This window comes from Symphalangus syndactylus, chromosome 21, assembly GCF_028878055.3.
Source record: "Symphalangus syndactylus isolate Jambi chromosome 21, NHGRI_mSymSyn1-v2.1_pri, whole genome shotgun sequence".
Taxonomy (NCBI): domain Eukaryota; kingdom Metazoa; phylum Chordata; class Mammalia; order Primates; family Hylobatidae; genus Symphalangus; species Symphalangus syndactylus.
Window position 1 is genome coordinate 44,955,156 of NC_072443.2, and position 25,984 is coordinate 44,981,139.

Consider the following 25,984-nt stretch of genomic DNA (forward strand, 5'->3'; position numbering starts at 1 on the left):
AATAAGCAGCAAGGCTGGAGTGGCAATGCAGGAATCTATGGTAATGGCTAATATATCATGATGTTTGTAGGAGCAAAATAAGGTGAGAAGCTGACTGGGATGTTGTTTGCCTTGCATGATCAGAAAAAAAATAAGAGCAGTTTAATTTTTGACAGTCACCATCAAAATGGAAAATCACAATATCTCATCAGGTTTTCAAATATAAATCGGTTTGCAGATTCAGAATCTATTGATTAAAAAAGGAGCTAGTTGTCACTGAAAAAGAATACGAAATGCTATAATAAGTACATATAGTAATTATAGAAACATCTGTGATCATTTGCAGGAGTAACTGTTTAGTTTTCAGGACTGTTAGATATAGGGTCAGAGCAGACATTAATACTGGGAAATTTAAAAAAAAGCAATTATTGTCCTCCAGTTAGAGGCAAGACATATGGAATTAAATAACCAGTTGATAGATGGAGTTTTGGCCCAAGTCTAATCTCACAGTAGATCTAGTGGGTATGCAGACATACCTAGCTATTTTCTCCAAATGTATAATTTGACAGATATGCTTAGTAGCTGGAGTAATACTCATATTGGTTTGCTTACCCTGTAATTAGAGGCACGTACTGGGAAAGGAAAATGGAATCTCCTGAAACTGTCTTCCTCTGCCAATATTGTAATCAGAAGCAATACAGCATCTCTGAAGGAACTGCAGAGATTAGCACAATTAGACTTGAATGATGTAACGGTAGTGGTCACCAATACATATTGTTGAGTTCCATTATGTAGGGTTTGCAAAAAAACAAAATAGATTGAGGTTGGTAATAGTACATCAAGGTGTACAGGGCATGTACAGACCCAATAACCAGGTGACAGTCCCAATCACAGCTGCTTAGCTTTTATGGGTATAGATCAACACAACCTATAGTACCTAATATACAGTTACATATTTAGTGAAATCTTTTTTTTCACATGGATGTGGGATGGACCCCATATTCATCAACAGAGGGGAATGAAAGAAAGGACTGCAGTATAAATTCAAAATCTTTCTCCAGGACTATGTTATTTTTCCTGCTCTCGGTCATAATATAATTCTCAGGAATCTTGATTGTCTGGACATTCTTTAGAAAGTATACCAATTCACTTTTTTGCCTATGTAATGCTAAGTGGATCTGGTGAGCAGACCTGGTGAGTACCTTTATAATTCATAAGATTCATGTTTCAGAGGGTGGGAAGAAAATACCACAAAGATCCAGGGGCCTGTACCAGATATGAAGATTTTGAGGGTCTTAGGGTCTGGGGCATACAGAGCATCTCCTCTAAATTAAAGCATAAGCAATTTTACTTCTCTTAAGAAAGTGTCACATCACTTGATGGGGCTTTTGGATTTGAATCATAGTTTATAATGTCCTTGAAATTATTGAACCAACTAATTTTTATATCACCCAAAAGTCCGCCAGTTTTGAGTGAAACCCTAGAGAAAAAGCTAGTAGTGTTTGTCCCCTAAGTCAAAGATGCTTTGCAAGCTACTGTACTACTTGGGATGTATGATTTTATAGACCTGATAGAACTTAATGCATCTGGTAGATAAAATATTCTATTGGAAAGCCCTCTAGAGGAGTCATAGCAGTTACTATCCATTTTCAAAGCAACTCCTGACATGCTCCTGGGCCCTTGTAGAGACTGAACCATGGAACGCCGAATGACTATGTTACCTGTGCTGTCCATCATGAGTTACATATTATATTCACTGAGTCATAAAATTGGGTGGGAGACATGGTATATTTAGGATGTTAGCCTTGAGTTTTCAAAAGTTATTAGTGAATTAGATGTACACTGAGCCCAGAATTCCATCTGTTGCAAAAATGCCTCCCTCTCGACCTACATATATAATCTCATGGGATTGGAGGGAAATACCTAAAACCAATTGACAGAGGAGTAAAAAAGTTATGCCTGCTTCATAAACAAGTCAGAGGACTGGTTGCCATTAGCTGGTTACAGACTGTTGCTCAATTACATCTCTCCTAAGGGCTAACCCTGAATGACCCTGGTAAAGAAAATCATCACAATGGGTAGAGCCAATAGCAGTATACTGTATTATGCATTTCATATGAATAATGACACAATAGTTTAAAATTAGAAAAAGTTTTCTTCCACTTGAAAATGTTAAAACTCTTCATTAAACAACTATTAGATCAAGTAGAAAATACAAATCAAAATAGGTGAACATATAAACATCAAAATAGTGATATATATATCAGAATCTATGGAATATAATGAAAATAATTATCAAAAACAATTTGTAGCCTTTAAATCATATATCAATAGAATTATAAATTAAAATACATAAATCTGATCTGTAACACAGAAAGCTAGAAAAAAGATCAAGAAAATAAAGCAAAAGGAAGCATAACAGACATAAAGAGATAAGAGCAGAACTTCAGTTAGTTCTGATTGTAAGCTATGTTATAAATTAATCAACATGCTAGTTCTTTGAATAGAACATAAACAAAATATGCAAACCAACATCCAACCTAATCAAGAAAAATAGGGAGAAAACAAAGTTACACAGAATAATAGACGAAACAAGAGGAAATCATACTAAAGCTAAGAACATTTTTAAACTTTTGAGTTAAATCATTTTACACAGCTCTAAGCAGGTAGATAGAAAAGCCTACATAAAATGGGTAATCCCATAGGGAAATTATTAACAGTGATACCAATGGAGACAGAAAGTTTAAGAAAATGAGAAAGTTATTAAATTACTACTCCTACCCAAAAGTATAAGACACAGATGACTTTATAATTGAATTTTACTAATTTTTCAAATATTAGATAATACCAATGCTACACAGACTGTTCTTAAAAAGAGATTGCCAAACTATGGCCAGTGGGACAGATATGGCCTGCCTGTTATTATTTTAAATATAGTTTTGCTGGAGATTGTGTAGTCTGGAAAGCCTAAAATATTTACTATTTGGCCTGTTACAGAAAAAGTTTACCAACCCCTGTTCTGAGTATAGTTTCAAAAAAGAAAAATATTCAAATTGTTTTTATGAAGCAATTATAAGAGTGATAACTAAACCTAATAAAAGTTGCATAAAAAGAAAACTGGATTTATTGGATGTATTAATATCAACGGAAAAGGAGTGATATCAGCAAAGTGGCAGAATAGGAAGCCTGGGCTTTCATTCTCATGAACACACAGATTCAGCTACAATTCACATATAAATTCCCTTTGTGAGAAATGACAAAGTAATTGAAAAGTTTCTGAACCCCAGGAGAAGATGAAACCAGATTCATTAACACCAGTAAGGAGATGCAGGACGCCTTCTTACCAGAAACATTGCTCCTGGTGCAGGGCCATATGGTCAAGGAGAGATTTCCTGGGTTGCAGCTTCACCTAAGGGAGGTAAGAACTTTGTTCATATGTTTAGCACCTCAGTTTTTCCAATGGGGCTCCCCAGAGAATTGGCTTCTGTCTTGCCAGTCTTGGAACACTGACAGCTCTGAAACAGCCTAGCTGCCTAGACAAGAATGGAGGCAGCAAATTGCGCTGATAAACACTTTTGACCGTCCCTGCCCTGCTGCTTAGCACAGAGGACAGATGAAAAGTCCCAGCCCTCAGCTTACCCGTTAGGTTGAAAAGAGTGGATCTGTGCATCCAGTGCCCCAACTTCTTTGGGGGTGCTGAAAAAACTAGCACACATCTCACCAGTCCTGAAGCTCTGATGGGTCTGGAACATCTAGCTGCCTGGGGAGAACCAAGGTGGTGGCTTGAGCTGGTAGATGCCATAGCTACCCCACTGGGGTCGGCACAGAGTGAGAAGGTAAACACCACAGATGCCTGTATCTCCATGGGAAAGGAAAGAGTAGATAGAAGTCCTCAGAATCTCTGTCTAGGCCAATTGGTGGGGAACTTCAGGAAGACTGAGAGAGATGCCTGCTATGCCTAAAGTGCAGAAAGCAACATAGAGAGTCAAGGAAAATGAAGAATCAGGCAAAAAATTTTTAAACAATGAATAAGATAATGGAAACCAACCCTAATGAAATAGATTTATATGACTTACGTGATAGAGAATTAAAATAATTCTCAAAAAGAGACTCACTGAGGTCAATAATGCAATTCATGAACAAAACTAGAATTTTCAGCAAAGAGAAAATATTTAAAAGTACTAAACAGAAGGCATGGAGCTGAAGAACACAATAATAGAACTGAAAAAAAAAATCACTAGAGGAGTCAATAGCAGACTACATAAAGTAAAAGAAAGGATCAGTGAACCCAAAGACAGGTAACTAGAAATAATTCAGACAGAAAAGCAAAAGGAAAACAGAATGAAGAACAGGGAAGAAGGCTTACGGGACTTATGGGGTACAATTAAAGTGGGCCACTATGTGTATTATAGAAGATCCATAAGAAGAAGAAACATATCAAGGACCAGAAGGCTTATTTAAACAAATGATGAGAGCCAGGTATAGTGGCTTATGCCTGTATTCCCTGCACTTTGAGAGGCTGATGTGAGAGGATTGCTTGAGCCCAAGAGTTTGAGACCAGCCTGGACAACATGACAAGACCCCGATTTTATGAAAAAAGAAAAAAGATGTAATGATTGAAAGCCTCCCAAATTTGGAGAATGTAGATATCCAAACCCAGGAAGCCCAAAGGACACCAAATAAAATGAACCCAAAGAAATCTACATTCAGATATGTTATTATCAGATTGTCAGAAGTCAAGGACAAAGAAAGGATTTTTAAAGCAGCAAGAAAAAGTGGATTGTCACAGTCAAGGGTATCTTTTTTTTTATTTTTTATTTTTTGTTTTTTATTATTATACTTTAGGTTTTAGGGTACATGTGCACAATGTGCAGGTTTGTTATATATGTATCCATGTGCCTTGTTGGTTTGCTGCACCCATTAACTCATCATTTAGCATTAGGTATATCTCCTAATGCTGTCCATCCCCCCTCCCCCCACCCCGCAACAGTCCCCGGAGTGTGTTGTTCCCCTTCCTGTGTCCATGAGTTCTCATTGTTCAATTCCCACCTATGAGTGAGAACATGCGGTGTTTGGTTTTTTGTCCTTGCGATAGTTTACTGAGAATGATGGTTTCCAGTTTCATCCATGTCCCTACAAAGGACATGAACTCATCATTTTTTATGGCTGCATAGTATTCCATGGTGTATATGTGCCACATTTTCTTAATCCAGTCTATCGTTGTTGGACATTTGGGTTGGTTCCAAGTCTTTGCTATTGTGAATAGTGCCGCAATAAACATACGTGTGCATGTGTCTTTATAGCAGCATGATTTATAGTCCTTTGGGTTTATACTCAGTAATGGGATGGCTGGGTCAAATGGTATTTCTAGTTCTAGATCCCTGAGGAATCGCCACACTGACTTCCACAATGGTTGAACTAGTTTACAGTCCCACCAACAGTGTAAAAGTGTTCCTATTTCTCCACATCCTCTCCAGCACCTGTTGTTTCCTGACTTTTTAATGATGGCCATTCTAACTGGTGTGAGATGGTATCTCACTGTGGTTTTGATTTGCATTTCTCTGATGGCCAGTGATGATGAGCATTTTTTCATGTGTTTTTTTGGCTGCATAAATGTCTTCTTTTGAGAAGTGTCTGTTCATGTCCTCTGCCCACTTTTTGATGGGGTTGTTTGTTTTTTTCTTGTAAATTTGTTTGTGTTCACTGTAGATTCTGGATATTAGCCCTTTGTCAGATGAGTAGGTTGCAAAAATGTTCTCCCATTCTGTAGGTTGCCTGTTCACTCTGATAGTGGTTTCTTTTGCTGTGCAGAAGGTCTTTAGTTTAATTAGATCCCATTTGTCAATTTAGGCTTTTGTTGCCATTGCTTTTGGTGTTTTAGACGTGAAGTCCTTGCCCACGCCTATGTCCTGAATGGTATTGCCTAGATTTGGTTTTCTTGTAGGATTTTAATGGTTTTAGGTCTAACATGTAAGTCTTTAATCCATCTTGAATTAATTTTTGTATAAGGCGTAAGGAAGGGATCCAGTTTCAGCTTTCTACATATGGCTAGCCAGTTTTCCAAGCACCATTTATTAAATAGGGAATCCTTTCCCCATTTCTTGTTTTCGTCAGGTTTGTCAAAGATCAGATAGTTGTAGATATGCAGCATCATTTCTGAATGAAATGATGCTACAAGGGAATCTTTATAAGATAATCCACAGAGTTTTTAGCAGAAAAATTGCAGGACAGAAAGGAGTAGTATAATATATTCACAACCTAAAAGAAAAAAAAATACTGTCCATCAAGAATAGTGTACTCAACGAAACTGTCCTTCAAAAATGTAAGAGAGATAAAACCTTTCCCAGACAAACAAAAGCTCAGGAAGTTTACCACCACTAGATCTGACTCACAAGAAATGCTAAAGAGTTCTTCAAGTTGAAGCAAAAGGGAAGCAAGATGGCTGTTGTATTAGTCCATTCTCACACTGCTAGAAAGACACTGTCTGAGACTGGGTAATTTATAAACAAAAGAGGTTTAATTGACTCACAGTTCTGCATGGCTGGGGAGGCCTTAAGAAACTTACAATCATGGCTCAAGGCAAAGAGGAAGCAAAGCATGTCTTACATGGTGACAGGTGAGAGAGCGAGTAAAGGGGAAATGCCACACTTTAAAACCAGCAGATCTCATGAGAACTCCCTCATTATCAAGAGAACAGCAAGGGATTACTGACCCCATGATCCAGTCACCTGCCACCAGTTCCCAACCTTGACACATGGTGATTACATGAGATGAGATTTGGGTGGGGACAGAGAGCCAAACCATATCAGCTCTCTTAGTCCATTTTTCTGTTGATTGTAATAGAATGCTTAAAACTGAGAAATTCATAAAGAAAAGGAATTTATTTATTACATTTATGAAGGCTGGGGAGTCTGAGGTCTAGGGAAGGCATTTGGTGAGAACCTTCTTGCTTGTAGGGACTCTGTGGTGTCCCGAGGTGGTGCATGGCATCTCATGGTGAGGGAGCAGAGTGTGCTAATATTCTAGCTCAGGTCTTTCTTCTTTTATACAGCCACTAGTTCTCCTCCCATGATGCTTCATTAATTCATTAACCCATTAATTCATTCATTAGGCCAGAGCTTTCATGATTAAGTTACCTCTTAAAGGCCCCACTTGTCAATACTGCTACATTGGACATTAAATTTCTTTTTTTTTAAATTATACTTTAAGTTCTAGGGTACATGTGCACAACGTGTAAGTTTGTTACGTATGTATACATGTGCTATGTTGGTGTGCTGCCCCCATTAACTCATCATTTACATTAGGTATATCTCCTAATGCTTTCCCTCCCCTCTTCCCCCACCCCATAACAAGCCCTGGTGTGTGATGTTCCCCTTCCTGTGTCCATGTGTTCTCATCGTTCAATTCCCGCCTATGAGTGAGAACATGTGGTGTTTGGTTTTCTGCCCTTGTGATAGTTTGCTGAGAATGATGGTTTCCAGCTTCATCCACACCCCTACAAAGGACATGAATTCATCCTTTTTTATGACTGCATAGTATTCCATGGTGTATATTTGCCACATTTTCTTAATCCAGTCTATCATTGATGGACATTTGGGTTGGTTCCAAGTCTTTGCTATTGTGAACAGTGCCACAATAAACATACATGTGCATGTGTCTTTATAGCAGCATGATTTATAATCCTTTGGGTATATACCCAGTAATGGGATGGCTGGGTCAAATGGTATTTCTAGTTCTAGATCCTTGAGGACTCACCACACTGTCTTCCACAATGGTTGAACTAGTTTACAGTCCCACCAACAGTGTAAAAGTGTTCCTATTTCTCCACATCCTCTCCAGCACCTGTTGTTTCCTGACTTTTTAATGATGGCCATTCTAACTGGTGTGAGATGGTATCTCATTGTGGTTTTGATTTGCATTTCTCTGATGGCCAGTGATGGTGAGCATTTTTTCATGTGTCTGTTGACTGCATAAATGTCTTCTTTTGAGAAGTGTCTGTTCATATCCTTTGCCCGCTTTTTGATGGTGTCGTTTGTTTTTTTTCTTGTAAATTTGTTTGAGTTCTTTGTAGATTCTGGATATTAGCCCTTTGTCAGATGAGTAGATTGCAAAAATTTTCTCCCATTCTGTAGGTTGCCTGTGAGGAGACATTCAAACCGTAGCAATGGTGATGTAAGACTCTTCAGTGATAGTCACCCTATACAACTCACCATAATGTAGAATCAGTGGGAGTGCTAAGCTTGTTTTCCTGCAACTATACGGTCCCATCTGGGGGTGATGGATCATCAGGAATTAGATTAGTGATGGATCATCAGGAATTAGATTCTCATAAGGAGCATGCAACCTAGATCCCTTGCATGTGTACTTTACAATAGGGTTCACAATCCAATGAGAATCTAATGCTGCAGCTGATCTGACAGGAGGTGGAGCTCTGGTGGTAATGTGAGTGATGGGGATCAGCTGTAAATACAGAAGACTCTTCACTTGCACACCTGCCATTCATCTCCTGCTGTGTGGTCTGGTTCCTAACAGGCCACAGACTGGTACTGTGGCCAGTGTTTGGGGACCCCCTGCTCTAGACCACCCTGCTGTCATGAAAATCCACAACACCATCCAATGGCCTGAAGTTCCAGTCTGCATTACAACTAGTTAACTATATTGGCCTCAAGCCCACAGTAATCCTCAGTGGCATGCAGGCTATAGCTACTGAAGGCCTTAGCATGTCCAGGTACCAGACAGGAACCCATGGCAGTGGTGGAATAAGTTTGAGTTCTGGCCTGCGTCACCGCTGGCCAACTACAGTGCCCTTAGGCCCTGAATAAACCTCAGTGGCAGGCAGGTTATAGCTGCTGCGGGCCTTAGGCATGCCCTGGTGCCATGCTCATCTTAGTAGCAGTGGACTTTGGATATAAGTTCAGCAGCCAGAAGATAACTCATGTCTCCCTTTTTCCAACACCAGGCAGCACAGCACAGAGAGAAAAATCATTCACTTGGCAAAGGAAAGGAAACTATAAGCATAGAGTTTTGCTGTAGAACCCAGTATAGTGCCCACCAGAGTAAAACTCAATATCTGGCAGATCCCTCCCCACCACAGCTCCTGACTCTAGACTGGTATGCACAGGCAGAGCCTCTAGACCTGCCCTGGTGTCAATTAGGAACCCATGAGCCCCAGCAAAGCAGACTCAGAACCCAACCCACATCACTTCTTGCCTACTGCAGCAGCCTTGAGACCAGAATAAACCTTAGTTGCCGTGCTTAGTATCACTAATCATTAGGGAGATCCAAATCAAAACTACAATAAGATACCATCTCACACCAGTGAGAATGGCTATTACTACAATTTTTAAAAAAATGACAGATGCCAGCAAGGTTGGAGAGAATAGGTAACACTTGTACACTGCTGGTGGGAATGTAAATTAGTTAAGCCATTGTGGAAAGCAATCTAGAGGTTTTCCAAAGAACTGAAAGCAGAACTACCATTTGATCCAGCAGTCTCATTGCTGGGTATATAGCCAAAGAAATTATAAATTGTTCTACCATAAAGACACATGCACGTGTATGTTCATTGCGGTACTATTCACAATAGCAAAGACATGGAATCAACCTAAGTGCCCATCAATGGTGGACTGGATAAAGAAAATGTGCTACATATACACCATGGAATACTACATAGCTATTTTAAAAAATGAGGTCATGGCCTTTGCAGCACATGGAGGGAGCTGGAGGCCATTATCCTAACCAAATTAACACAGGAACAGAAAACCAAATACTCCATGTGCTCCTTATAAATGGGAGCTAAACATTGTGTACACACAGACACAAAGAAGGGAACAGTAGACACTGGTGCCTGTTTTAGGGTGGAGGGTGGGAAGAGGGTGAGGATTGAAAAACTACCTATCAAGTATTATGCTAATTACCTGGGTGACAAAACTGTACACCAAACCCCGATAACATGCAATTTCCCCATGTACCAAACCTGCATACATACCCCTTAAACCTAAAATAAAAGTTGAAAAGAATAAAAAAGTGTTGGTTTTTTAAAAATATAAACAAAATTGGCGAACTTTTAGCTAGACTAAGAAAAAAGAATGAAGACCAAATACATAAAATCAGAGATGAAAAAAAGTTACATCTGATACCACAGAAATTTATAGGATTGGCAGACTCTTATGAACAATTTTATGCCAACAGATTGGAAAGCCTAGAAGAAATAGATAAATACCTGGATACTAAATCCAGGCAAGGACATAATAAAAAAGAAAACTACAGACAAATATCCCTGATGAACGTAGATGCAAAACGTTTAACAAAATACTCAACCAAATTCAACAGCACATTAAAAAGATCATTCATTATGACCAAGTGAGATTTGTTGCAGGAATACAAATATGGTTCAACATATTCAAATCAATAAACATAATACATCATATTAACAGAATGAAGGACAAAACCATATGGTCATTTTAATACATGGAAAAAAGGCATATGACAAAAGTCAATGTTCCTTTATGATTTAAATTTTCAGTAAATTAGATAGAAGGATTGTACTTCAACCCAATAAGGGCCACAATTGGCAGACCCACAGCTAACATCATACTGGATAGGAAAAAGTTAAAAACTTTTTTTCTGACATCCAGAGCAAGGTAAGGATGTCCACTCTTGTCAGTCCTATACAACATAGTACTGGAAGTCCTAACCAGAGTAACTAGGCAAGTGAAACCAAATTTAATAGGAGGAAGTTAAATTGCCCCTTTTTGCTGATGACATGATTTTATACATAGAAATCCCTAAATACTCCACTAAAAGGCTTTTAGAATTTATAAATGAGTTAAGTTGCAGGTTATAAAATCAACATGCAAAAGTCAGTAGTATATGTATATGCTAATAGTAAATTATTTGTGAAAGAAATAAACAATTCTATTTACCATATCCATTAAAAAAACTGGAAATAAATTTAAGGAGGTGAAAGGTCTCTACGTTGGAACTTATAAAACATTGATAAGAGAATTGAAGGAGACACATAAATGGAAAGCAATCCCATATTCAAGGATGAGAATTAATATAGTTAAAATATTTTTACCACTCAATGTGATCTATAGATTCAGTACAATTTCTATCAAAATGCCAATACCATTCTTGACAGAAATAAAAAAAAACATCACAAAGTTTGTATGGAACCACAAGAGCCTCTAAATAACCAAAGCAGTCTTGACCAAAAAGAACAAAGCTGGAGGCATCACATTACCTGACTTCAAAGTATACCACAATGCTATAGTAACCAAAACAGCATGGTGCTGGCATAAAAACAGACACATAGGCTGATGGAACATATTAGAGAGCCCAACATAAAAATCCACACATTTACAGCCAATTGATTTTTGACAAATGTGCCAAAAACATGCAATAAAGAAAGGAAAGTCTCCTTAATAAATAATATTGGGAAAACTGTATATGCACATGTGGAAGAATGACATGAGACACTCATTTCTCACTACATTAAAAATTAAAATAGATTAATAATTAAGTGTAATTCCTCAAACTATGAACCTACTGGAAGAAAACATAGGGGAAATGCTTCATGACATGGGTATGGGCAAGGAGTTTTTTGAATAAGAACTCGAGCACAGGCAACAAAAGTTAAAATAGACAAATGAGATTATATCACACACAAAAATGTTTGCAAAGCAAAGGAAACAACAGAGTGAAAAGACAATCTCAGTGAAATGTTAGTTATAGAAAAATAAATATGTTCTTACACATATTGGAGGGCTAAACAAAAATTGAGCTCACAGAATTAAAGTAGCACTGGGGTTATTAGAAACTAGGAATAGTAGAAGGCAAGGGGAAGAAAGGGAGAAGTTGGTTAATGGATACAAAATTACAGCTATATGGAAGCAATGAGTTTTAGCATTCTGTATCACTATAGGTTGAATATGATTAACAATTATTTAGTGTATATTTATAAAAGCTCAAGGAGAAGATTTTTGAATGTTCATAACACAAATGAATATTTAAGGTGATGGATATGCTAATTATCATGATTTGGTCATTACACATTGTTCAAATGTAAAAAAGCACTCTCTCTCATAAACGTGTACAATTATATGTCAACTAAAAAGAAAAGGAATGACACATGTCACATTTTAAAAAACACTATGAGAGGGGTACTATTACACATGAAACAATTAAGGCAGAATATGAATTACATACCCAAGATCATGTTGCTTGTAAGTATCAGAATTAGTGTTCAAAGCTAGGCAATGTGGCTCAGAGTCAATGCTCTTAACAATCACACTATAAGAACAGATAAAATAAATATCTACTTACCTGGAGGATATAAATTCTATTTTTATTCCGAGTTCTGAATCAAAATGGTAATTCAAAGACAATGAGAACATTAACCTCATCACCATCATTTAGGCTCAAAAGAAAATGATACATTTTCTATTGCAACCAGTCAGGATTAATTCTCAAATGTATGAACCTTGAAGAGGGAGGACAATGCAGAGGAAACCATACTTAGTAGCAGAACAGTTATTACTATAAGCAGACTTCAAAGTTTGTTGGACAAACCATCACTTATGCTGAAGGTGACAATAAAAGACTTGGGAAAAAAAGACCACCTACAGAATGAGAGAACATACTTGTCAGCTATACATTCAAGAGTATAAGGGACTCAAACAACTCACCATAAAAAACCAAACAACCCAATTGAAAAATGGACAAAATAGACATATATGTGCACATGTGGAAGAATAACATGAAACACTCATTTCTCACTATATTAAAAAATTAAAATAGATTAAATAATTAAGTGTAATTCCTCAAACTATGAATGACAATAGACATTTTTCAAAAGAAGACATATTATAAATGGCCAACGAGTATATGGTGAAATGCTCAACATCGCTCATCATCAGGGAAATGCAAATCAAAACCACAGTGAGCTATCACCTCACCGCATTTAGAATTGCCATTATCAAAAAGACAAAAGATAGTAAGTACTGGTGAAGATATGGAGAGAAGGTAATGTAAATTTGTATAACTATTGTAGAAAATAGTATGGAGATTCCTCAAATTAAAAATAGAAATGCCATATGATCCAGCAGTACCACTACTGGGTATATAACTAAATGAATTGCAGTCAATATATCCAAGAGCTATCTGCATTCCCATGTTCATCACAACATTATTCACAATGGCCAAGATATGGAATCAATGTAATTATCCATCATTGGATAAATAAATAAAGAAAATGTGGTATATATTCACAATGGAATACTATTCAGCCATATAAAATGATGAAATCTTCTCGTTTGGGACAACATGGATGACCCTGGAGGACCCTGTGTTAAGGGAAATAAGCCAGAAACAGAAAGACAAATTCCATATCATCTCACTCATATGTGGAATTTTAAAAAATTGATTACATTGAAGTAGAGAGAGGAAAGGTACTTACAGGCAGCTGAGGTGGTTAATGAGGAGGAATGGATGAGGACATGTTGGTCAAAGAATAACATAATTACAGTTATGTAGCAGGAATAAATTTTAAGAGATCTAATGTATTACAAGGTGATTATAGTTAATGATATATTGCACTGTTGAAAAATATAGAGAGTAGATGTTATGTGATCTTATCACAAAATGATAATTATGTGAGGTAATGCTTTTGTTAACTATAATAAGTTTAACCATTCCACAATGTATATATATTTCAAAATACTGTGTTATATGTGATAAAAATATACAATGTTATCTGTCAATATAAAAGAAATAAACTTTATTTAAAGACTGAAAAAATACAGAAATTGAAAGAAAAGTATGTTAAACAGCAATGCAATAGCAGAAGGAAGTGTGAAACTTAGGCCAGGCATGGTGGCTCACACCTGTAATCCCAGCACTTGTGAGGCCAAGCCGGGCAGATCACCTGAGGTTGGGAGTTTGAGACTAGCCTGACCAACCCGGAGAAACCCTGTCTCTACTAAAAATACAAAATTAGCTGGGGGTGGTGGCGCATGCCTGTAATCCCAGCTATTCGGGAGGCTGAGGCAGGAGAATCGCTTGAACCCGGGAGGCAGAGGTTGCGGTGAGCTGAGATTGTGCCATTGCATTCCAGCTTGGGCAACAAGAGTGAAACTCTGTCTCAAAAAAAAATGTGTAAAACTTATTGATAAGGGTAAATATACAAACAAATTCAGAATACTGTAGCGTGAGATGATGATGGGTACATCACTTAATTCAATTAGGACAGTGCAAAAGTAATTGCACTAAAGTAATTCAAAGGACACAATTATTAAAAATAACTATAACTGAAAATTATGTTAGAAGATACACCATATAAGTAGATGAAAATTGTGACAACAATACTATAAAGTATGTGTCAGGGGAAGAGAAGTTTAAGTGTAGAGTTTTGGTATACTATTGAACTTAAGGTGTTATTGCTTAAAATAGAGCATTAGATTTTATATAAGTCGTAAGGTAACCACACACACAAAGAATGCCTAAGAAGTTACACAAAATAAAAAGAAATAAAAGCATATCAATAAAAACTTAAAGGAAGACAGCAAGAGAGGAAAAGACAGACAAAAGAGTTATAAGACAAACAGAAAACAACTAACAAAATGGCAAATCATTCCATCAATAATTATTTTAAACGTTAATGAATTGATCTCCTCAATCAAAAGATACAAAGTATCTGAATTGATTTAGAAAAATAAAAAATAAAAAACAAGACCCAACCATATGCTGTCTACAGTAAACTCCCTTTAAGGATATATAAAGACTGAAAAAGATGTTTTCATGCAAATGATAATTTATGCAAATAGTAAACAAAAGTGAGGAGGGATGCTATTATTATTGCAGACACCATAGAATTTAAGTCAAAAATTATCATGAGACAAAGAAGGACAATAAAAAGGTCTATCCACCAAGAAGAAAATAATGATTATAAATATATACACATCTGATATCAGAGCACCTAAATATATAAGGCAAATATTGTCAGAACTGAAAAGAGAAATAGATAGCAATGCAATCATAGTAAGAGACTTCAGTACTCTGCTTTCAATAATAGACAGATTATCCAGATATATTAAAAGGAATCAGAGGGCTTCAATCACACTACAGACCAAATGGACTTAACATATATATAGAACTTTCCACCCAACAGCAGCAAGATATACATTTTTCTCACGCACACATGGAATATTCTCCAGAATAGATAACATGTTAGGCCATGAAACAAACCTTAATACATTTAAGAAGATTGAAATGATACCAAGTATCCTTTCTGACCACAATGTAATAAAACTAGAAATCAATAGTGGAAGAAAACTCCAAAATGTATAAATATACAGAAATTAAACAACACATCCCTAAACAACCATTGCCTCAATAAGAAATCAAAAAAGAAATTAGAAAATATCTTGAGACAAAAATGAAAACACACTCTACCCAAAATTATGGGATGCAGCAAAAGCAATACTAAGAGGGAAGTTCTAGCAATAAATGCTTACATTAAAAAATAAGAAAGACCTGCAAACTTACAACTTTATCTCAAGGAACTAGAAAAGGAAGAGCAAACTAAGCACAAATGTAGTGGAAGGAAAGAAATAAAGATAGAGCAGAAATAAATGAAATGGATAAAAAAGAAAATCAACAAAACTGAGAGTTACTATTTGAAAAGATCAACAAAATTGACAAACTCAGCTATACTAAGTAAAAAAGATTTAAAATTCAAATAAATAAAATCAGAAATGAAAGGAGAGATTTACAACTGATGCCACAGAAATAAGGATCATAAGAGACTAATAAGAACAATTATATACCAACAAACTGTATAATCTAGAACGACTAAGTAAATTCTTAGAAACATAAAACCTGCCAAGACAAACCATGAAGAAATAGAAAGTCCAAGAACTAGTATAGAGATTGAATTAGTAATGAAAAACCTTTTAATGAGGAAAAGCTCAGGATGGCTTCACTAGTGAATTCTACCAAAAATTTGAAGAATTAACATCAGTCCTCAAATTAAAAAAAAAAAAAAAAACTTGAAGAGGGGAAAACATTGTCATCAGCATTACCCTGACACCAAAACTAGACAAATATATCACAAGAAAATAAAACTATAGGTGAATATTCATGATGAAATAGATGCAAAAATCCTCAACAAAATACTGGCAAACTGAATCGAAGAGCACGTTAAAATAATCATGCATCATGATCAAGTGGGATTTATCTCTGAAGTGCAAGGATGGTTCAACACATAATAATAACACTTTCTGATTTTAAGCTAAATTACAAGGCTACAATAATTAATATAGTATGACAATTGCATAAAAACAGGCATATAGACCAATGGAACAGAATAGAGAGCCCAGAAATAATCCACACATATGTGGTCAACTGATCTTTGGCAAGGGTGCCAAGAATACACAGTGTAGACAGGATAATATTTTAAACCAGTGGCATTAAGAAAACTGGATATCCACATGTAAAAGAATGTAGGTAGACCTTTTTCATACATCTTACTAAAAACATCAATTCAAAATGGATTAAAGACTTAAACATAAGACCTTAAACTCTGAAACATGTAGAAAAAACATAGAAGAAAAGTTTCATGACACTGGTTTTGACAATGTCATGGCTCTATAAACATGACACTGAAAGTAACTACAATGAAAACAAAAACATGTAGGACAAGGTCAAACTAAAAAGCTTCTGCATAGCAAAAGAAACAATCAACAGCATGAAAACACAATGTAGAGAATAGGAGAAAATTTTTGCAAGCCATGTATCTGTAAATGGTTAATCTGCAAAATACATAAGAAACTCATACAACTCAATAGTAAAAAAAAAAAAAAAAAATCTAGTAACCCGATTTTAAAATGGGCTTAGGTCTTAAATAGACATTTCTCCAATGTCTAACCTATAAAGTATGTGTCAGGGGAAGAGAAGTTTAAGTGTAGAGTTTTGGTATACTATTGAACTTAAGGTGTTATCAGCTTAAAACAGAGCATTAGATTTTATGTAAGTCCTAAGGTAACCACACACACAAAGAATGCCTAAAATCAGGTATATGGAAAAGTGCTTAATGTTACTAATGATTAGAGAAATGCAAATCAAAACCAAGAATAGATACTAGGATGGTTATTATGTATATATATTTTAAACCAAAAGACACCTTTTGACAAGATTGTGAAGATATTGGAACACTTGTATGGTGGGACTGCAAAATGGTTCAACCACTATGGAAAGCAATGTGGAGGTTCCCCAAAAAATTAAAAACAGAACTACCTATATAATACAGCAGTCCCACTTCTGGATATTTATACAAAAGAATTGGAATCAAGATCTGAAAGAGAAATAAATCATAATACTTTTAGCCAATATGCGGAAATGGCCTAAATGGCCATTGGCAGATGAATAAACATGTGGTTACACAGCCCTTATTAGGGCGGAAGAGTATCCCCTCGTGTACCTATAATACACATGGTATTTCTACAATGGAATACTTTTCAGCCTTAATAAATAAGGAAATTTTACAATATGTGACAACATGGATAAACCTGGAGGATATTATGTGAAGTGAAATGACCAGTCGTAGAAAGACAAATTCTTCACTATTCAACTTATATCAGCTATCTGAAATAGTCATATATATAGAATCAAAGGTAATGGTGGCTGATGGGCTGGGGGAGGTTGAAATGCAGAGATACTAATCAATGAACTTAAAGTTTCAGTCAAGCAAGCTTGATTGATGTATAAACTTTAGAAATCTGCTGTGCAACATTGTATCTAGAGTCAACAGTAATGCACTATATATTTATAAATTTGTTAATAGGGTAGATCTCATGTTCAGTGTTCTTACTACAGTAAAATAAAATATTAATGGAAAAATCTTAAATAAAATATTAGGAGACAGAATCCCACCAGCACATTAAAAAATAATTCATTGTGACTAGTGGTGTTTTACTCCAGGGTTGTAAGGATAGATACTATTAACAAAATCTATCAATATAATTTATATCGCTAATAGGTCTAAGAACAAATGATTATCTTTATTGATGCTGAAAAAGTCTTTGAATAAAATTTAGCACCCATTATATTTCCAGTTTTGATAATCAGATCAGTCCTTCCACTGGGAGAATTCTATACTCTACAAAAATATAATTTAAAACATGCCATCAAATTATTTTCAGCAAACAAATTTGCAACAATTCATTAACATCAAATCCTCACTAAGGAAAAACCTAAAAGACTTGTTTAAGAAAATGAAAATGATCTATTATATAAGAACAGAGATGAAGAAAAGAATAAAGAACCACAAACATGCGTTAAACTAAGGAAATATTTTATAAAAATAATAATGACTTCTTGGAATGTAATAATTGAGAATTATGATACAAGTTGGGATGACGTTCACTAAATTTAATTGCCAATGTCTTTATGATGGTTAATTTTACACATCAAGCTGACTGGATTAAGGAATACTCAGAGAGTTGGTAAAACATTATTTTTAGTATGTCTGTGAAAGTGTTTCCAGAATAAATGACCATTTGAATTAGTAGACTGAGTGAAGAATATCTGCCCTCACCAATGTGAGTAGACATTATCCAGTTTATTGAGGTTAGGATAGAACAAAAAAGATGAAAGGTGAATTTACTCTCTCTACTGGAACTGGGACATCTATCCTTTCCTGCTTTTGAATATCAGCTCAAGGTTCTCAGGACTTCAGACTCTTCTTACACCAGGCCTCTCCCACTTCTCTGGTTCTCAGGCCTTCAAACACAACTAAATTACAATCCCAGTTTTCCTACTTCATTAGCTTATAGAGAGCATATTGTGGAACTTTTAATCCTGCATAATGACATGAACCAATTTGCATAATAAATTCCTTCTTATATATCTATACAAATATATATCCTATTGATTCTGTTTCTCTGGAGAACCCTAATATAGTCCTTATAATTTCCAGAAAATAGCACAAGTACTAATTTACATTATAATTTGGTAAGTCATGAAAAATTTTTATTCTGGTGGGTAACACTAAAAGAATAATAAATGTATGTATAATGGATAAGTTAATAGAGTGGAAAATTAGGATAAGAAAAAATTACTAACCAACTCCCTTCCCAAAAAAAGGGAGGACACATTAAACAAATGGGACAAATATAAGTAGGTAGCTTTGTTCTAAAATGTGTCAGCAATTATATTAAATGTAAACTAACTAAATAGGCTAATTACCGGACAATAATTTGCAAACTGCTAAAACAACAATATGCTGTTACAAGAGATACACTTTAAACTTACAGATGTAGAAAAGTTTAATGCAAAACTGCAAAAGGATATAGTATGTAAACCATAACCAAAGAAAACTTGTGTAACTATACTAATATCAGAGGATATAGACTTTAAGGCAAAAACTTTTTTAAGGATAATATTTTATAATAGAAATTGGTTAATTCAGCAGAAGATGTAATAACCCTAAATTCGTATATGCCTAATGATGACATAGTTTTATATTATACAGGTAGTGCTTACTTTGCATGGTACCATGTTAACTAAAACATGTGCTTATCTGAATTGTGTTTTCATTTTGCATGGAATCATGATGTGTGTGTATGTATAATTTGATAGAACTAAAAAATATTTTAAAAATTGGACAGAACTAAAATGAAAAATACTCAAATCTACAATTGTAGTTGGAGATTTTAACAAACCTCTTCCAGTCACTGAGAAAACAAGCAAACAAAGAAATAATTAGTGTGGATAAAGAAAACTAAAACCACACAATTAACAACTTAACCAAGTTGACACATATAATACATTATATATATAGTACTAGCAGACCACACATTATTTTCAATTGCTTATAGAGTATTTACCAAAGTTGTATATTTACTGAACCAAAAACATGCCAATAAATTTCAGAGGATTAAAATAATGCACAATATATTCTGTAACCACAAGAGAATTTAGCAAGATTATCAATAAGAAAAAGATAAATGAAAAATCCCCTAATTGTTTAGTCATTAAGTACTACACTTCTGAATAGCTTCTATGTCATAGAAGAAATCAGTATAAAAATTAGAATATATTTTAAACAAAATTGCAGTAACAATATGACATATCAAAAACTTGTGGAATGTAGCTAAAGCTGTGCCTCCAGGAAAATTTATAGTTTATATTGCATTTATTAAAAAGTGAAGAAAACCTGAAAATCAGTGATCTTAGTATCCAACCCAGTAAGCTAGATAAACAGTGAATTAAACCCAAAGAAAGTAGTAGAAAAATAACAATAAAGATATAATGGTTAATTTTATGTGTCAACTTGACTGGGCCTTGAGGTGACCAAATATTTGGTCAAACATCATTCTAAAGGTTTAGGTGAGGATGTTTTGGTTGAGATGAATATTTAAATCTGTAGACTGAGTAAAGCAGATTGCCATTCCTAATGCGAGTGGGTCTCATCAATCAGCTGAAGGCCTGAATAGAACAAAAAGGCTAACCCTCTTTCAAGTAAGAGAGAATTTTTTCTGCCTGACTGCTTTTGAACTGAGACATCAGCTTTTTCCTGCCTTTGGACTCTAACTGAAACATCGGCTCTTCCTGGTTCTTGAGCCTGCTGACCTTCAGACTGGAACTATACCATTGGTTCTCCTGGTTCTCAGGTCTTCAGACTCAGACTGGAACACCATCAGCTCTCCTGGATCTCCTGCTTGCCAACTCACCCTGCAGATCTTGGGACTTGTCAGCCTTCATAATCACGTGAGCCAATCCTCATAATAAATATCTTTTTCTATACCTAGAAAAACATCTATTGGTTCTAATTTTTCGGAGAACCCTAATTCAAAAGATGAGAGCAGAAATTAAAAGAATAGAAAACAGAAATTTAGTACATTAGCAAAAGCAGTTCTTTGAAAATACTAACAAAATTGATGCGTCTCTGGCAAGTCTGATCAAGAATGAAAGAGAAGGAACAAAAAATCACAACCAATTTATTCTCCCCCTAGTAATACAGTTGGTTTAACTTTTCGGAATCAGTCAATGCAATTCACAGAAATAAGGAGAAAAATATATGGTAATAAAAACAGCTAATAAGCAGCATTTCATAAAATTTACCTTCTTTTCATTATAAAAATCTCTTGGTACACTAGGGAAAGAAAGGAATTTCATTAATATGAACTTTGTTAATTTTCCCAAAGCTATGAAAACATCCTCCTTAATGATGAATTAATATAAGTTTTCCTCCTGAAATGAGAAATGAGACAAAGATGGCTATGATTTATTCCTTTAATTTAACATTGTACAGCTATTCACAATATTGGTCATTAGATGAGAAGGAATTGGAACTCATATACATTTTGTGAAAATGAAAACATGAAGTGGTTGGTATAACCACTTTGGAAAACTGCTTGGCAGTATCTGTTAAAGTTAAACATACTAATATCCTATGGATCAATATACATTTAACAGAAATGCATATATGTATTTACCAAAAGATATGTACAAGGTTGTTCATGGTAGTATTATTACATCAACTGTAAAATGAATAATTTGTGGTAGTGCCATAGCCAAACAATGAAATGCTATTTTAATAATGAAATTAAATTAGCTACAAATATAATAGAAATAGAAGCAAGAAAGAGAGCAATATGTATTGTATAATTCTACCTGTCTAATTCAAAACAGGTAACAGTAGCCTATAGTGTTAGAAGTCAGGATAGTGGTTATTTTTAGAGAGGAGAGTGGGAATATTAACTAGGTAAGAGTACGAAATAGGCTTCTGAATGGCTTGTATTGTTTTTCTTGTATTACTTGTCTTTCTATTGTATTTTTTAATGTGGATTGTAGTTTCATGGGTATGTTTACTTCATCATAATTCATTAAATATACATCTATAATCTGTGTACATTATATATATTTCAACAAAAATATTTATTTTAAAATTAAACACCTATTCCTAATAAAAGAAATGTATAACATATAAATCAATTTATACTTCTTTAAATCTCTCTCTCTCTCTCTCTTTCTATGCCCTCTCCCTCCCTCCCTCCCCAGAATTCAGGATCTTATTTAATGGGGAAACACTAGAGGCATAGCCACTAAAGTCAGGAAGAAGGCAAGGATGCTCAGCCTCTCTACTATTTTTAATACTCTAGGATGATTTTTAGCAAAGCAGTTAGATAAATACAAACAATTAGAGACATAAAAATTGGAAAAAATAGTCTCTATTTTAGATTATATGATAATATAACTGGAATGGCAAAGAGAATCAACCTTAAAATGAATACAAACAAAAGGATTTAGAAAGGTGTATACTAAAATCTAACTATAGAAATAATACCCTATTAGAAAAGATAATGAAGAGAAGAACCCATATAAAATAGCAATAAGAAAGTTAAAATAACTAGGTATAAAATTAGCAAGAAAGTCAATATGTGGAAAACTTTCAAACTTCCTAAAAGATATAAAAGTATACTTGAATAAATAAAAGGTGGTATCCTTTGCTCTTGAATAAGGTGGCTCATTATTTTTTCTTCTGCTTTCTGAGATTTACTTTTTTCTTTACTTTTCAAAGTCAAATGCTTATATCATTAAAACATTTTCAGTTTTTCTTCTCTACGTACATATTTACAAAACCATAAAATTTCCTCTTAAGATTCATCTGTGTCTTGTGAGGCATTTTTGTTCAGTTCTATTTTATATATTTCATTATGATTTCTTCTTTGCTTATTAATTACCTGCAGATATATTTTTTAGTTTTCAAAATATTTTTGTCATGACTTCTAATTTTATTTTACTGTGGTTAGAATATAATATCTACAATTTTGATTTTTTGTTATTTAACAATTAATTTGTTATTGACCAAATACCTATTTTTTTTCAGACACTAGTGTAGGTTCTAATGATATCATGGTGAAGAAGTAACCCTACTTCTTTGCCTTTATGGTACTTGCTTCTATTGTGAGAGACATTTTCTGTTTAAAAAATATGTATATATAATTTGTGGTTTGGGCATTGTTCCTGTTTTGGTGTGGTCAAATATTATTGCAGAGTGCACTTATTTTTGTCTTGGTTCCTCATGGTCACAGAGTGGCCTTGTCTAATGTCTCCTGGCTGTCAGGGGGATGCTTTTCTCTTTTCTAATTCTCTAACTGATTCTAATATCATGTTTTCTAAATCATAATCTTGTATACTTATCTCAACAGTTTATGGTGTTTTTGAGGTTCAGTATGTTATATTTTGTGATTTACTGGGGCTATTGCTAGCAATGTTTTATAAGCAAAGCAACTTTTATCTTTCAGATATTTACTTTAATAAAATATAATAGTGTTTTAGGATATTATTTTATTAAATCTTGGGGCTCAAATTTAGAAAGATTATATTATTCATTTTATTGCTTAAGTTATATTTTCCAAACTTTTTAGGCTAATGAATCTCCTTGCCAATATCTCCTTGCCAAGAGTCTCATACACTCAATAAAATTGGTTTTATTGGCTGGGCATGGTGGCTTATGCCTGTAATCCCAGCACTTTGGGAGGCCAAGAGGGGCAGATCACCTGAGGTCAGGAGTTCAAAACCAGCCTGGCCAACATGGTGAAACCCCATCTCTACTAAAAATACAAAAATTAGCCAGGTGTGGTGGCAGATGCCTGTAATCCCAGCTATTCAGGAGGCTGAGGCACAGAATCTCTGGAACCCAGGAGGCGGAGGTTGCAGTGAGCAGAGATTGTGCCACTGCACTCCACCCTGGGTGACAGAGTAAGACTCTGTCCTCTGTCTCAAAAAAAAAAAAAAGAAAGAAAAGAAATTGGTTTCATCGTTCATCATTTTCTCTTGTATGTAAAAAAAATCAATTTGAAGTTAAAACATACCTTAGTACACTTAGTACAGTCATATCAATTTTATTTTAGGAAATATTACTCAAATATGTATTTAGTTTTGACATTTTCACTTAGCAAGTCATATATGCCATTTACTTCAAGTTAACATGTAAAAAGCTCAATTTCTTGTCAAATCAATTTTAACATTTATTGTGTGTGGTTTAATAACCAAGCATTTTTGTTATAGCTTCAAAAATAAATGTATATTGCTTTAATGAACTGATATTTGAAACCTTTTGTGTTTTTACTGCGAAAACTACTAGCTGGTTTATTTTTGTTATTTTTTGTGTCTCATTGTAAGATGTCGAGATAAGTAATAAGGTCTCAGGATGCTCTGCAGGCTTAGGTTATCACTACCACTATATTTTCTGTTCTTACCAATGGTTTTTTGAAGTTATTGATACATCTTTATGCAGCGTATAAGAATTTTCATCAGAGGAATACTACTAATGTATTTCAAGAAAATCATCTTAAGGCAAATCTGTCAGAAATATATCATTATTTTAACATTGGCTATTTTTATCCTTCTTCTTATTTTTTTCCCTAACCAATGATAGGTTAAATTTTCTGTCATTGGTAACAAAAAAATAGGAAGGATACAAATAATAATTGAGAATCATTTAACAGCAAAAGTTATCAGTATGGCTAGCATTGTTTAGCTTAATGACTGAGTCTTAAAGGTGATCATATTATAATCATGATATGTTCTAAAATTCTTCTATTTTAAAGAAATAATATTTTATTACTCATTTATTGATTTAAAAATAAATATTAATCTTTTTAATGACACGAATCTCTAGAATAACTTTATAATCTTCAGAGGGTTCATAAAACATCAGTTTAAAATATTGAATTCGGTCATAGAGAAAATAGGATTTGATAGAAGAAATTTGAAGCCAAATTTGAAGCCACATTTCTCAAGTGCATAGGACTGAATGGCATATACATAGTTCATTAATCTTATCCCATTTCATGTTTTATTTCATCTTCATTTTCTATCCCATTTTTCTTTTCTTCCAATTTTCATACTTATTTTATATCATGTCATATATGTTTATATTCTTCCTTATTTCCTCTTTGAAATTAGGTGGAGTTTATTGGTAAGTGTTCATATTGAAGCAGAGTTTGCCATTTTTTAAATGGTGAAAACCTATGTTCAAGTTCTAGAAAAATTTATTCTAAATAAGGTTGTGTTATGTGGTATGATTTTACTTTATTAACATTAAACTTTATTTGAAGCAAGTTAAAATTAATGTTAGAATTAAGAAAATGATTGTTCTAATGTTTTCCAGCTGCTAATAGGTTATGAAAATGGTACTGTAGTATTCTGGGACTTGAAATCTAAAAGAGCAGAACTGAGAGTTTATTATGATGAGGTAAGTGATTTCTACCGAAATGTTTGAGAATATTGTGACGTTATGTCTGTTTACTACTTTTAAGCTTTGTACTTTACCAATATGTTTAGCCTTGGGAAGTTCCCTGATTCTGACCCAATGCTTCACACTGTCTTTTAGTTATTTGTGTAAGTTCCATCTCTAGATTTTTCTCTTAAGAGGAAATTCTGCCTTGACTGCCTATTTCGGGGCCCTCTTGCGGCATCTTATATACTTCGCATTTGTTAATAGATCCTGGCTTGTCAATCTTATATACTTGGGTGCCTGTCACCTGTACTATATCCCCAACTTTGTCTCAACTGCTTTTCCTTTCTCTAGGCTCCATGCTACGTTGTGCGTCATTGTCCTTAAGGTCTCTAAAGACACTATTCACACCTTCCTTAGAAAATTCCTTTTCAGTGGCAAGAAGTTCAAGTCAGTTTGAAAGGTCTTGTCTTCTAATACTTGCCTTCTTAGAATAAAGAAAAATTTTGTAAATAGTAATACTTAATAAGTGACCAGATCTTAATAAGTGACACTTATTAAGTGACAAGATCTTGAAGTAAGTTTTATTGTATATAATTGAGACTCGATTAAGTTTGTATTTAGGGGAAGCAAGAAACTCCTATTCATCAAGGAATAATCTCCCAGTTGACACTTCAGTTGTTCATATTAATTCCAGGCCATTAATTATTTTTCCATTCAGAAGAGGCTAATAAGAAGATGGTAAAACTGGGGGCAACA

At 34.5% G+C, this 25,984-nt stretch overlaps 1 protein-coding gene across 10 annotated transcripts in view; it reads left to right on the top strand.

Annotated features, from left to right (window-relative positions):
- The window catches only part of STXBP5L (syntaxin binding protein 5L), a 493,876-nt gene that overhangs the window by 191,829 nt on the left and 276,063 nt on the right, over window positions 1-25,984 (top strand). For 8 of the 10 annotated variants that reach the window (XM_055260425.2, XM_055260427.2, XM_063630147.1 and 5 more), the window contains exon 8: window positions 25,160-25,243. In XM_055260425.2, the coding sequence (XP_055116400.2) occupies window positions 25,160-25,243 (84 nt within the window). Of the gene's footprint in view, window positions 1-20,651; window positions 20,749-25,159; window positions 25,244-25,984 lie in introns of all 10 variants that reach the window. The other 2 variants (XM_063630149.1, XM_063630150.1) reach the window with 1 other exon arrangement.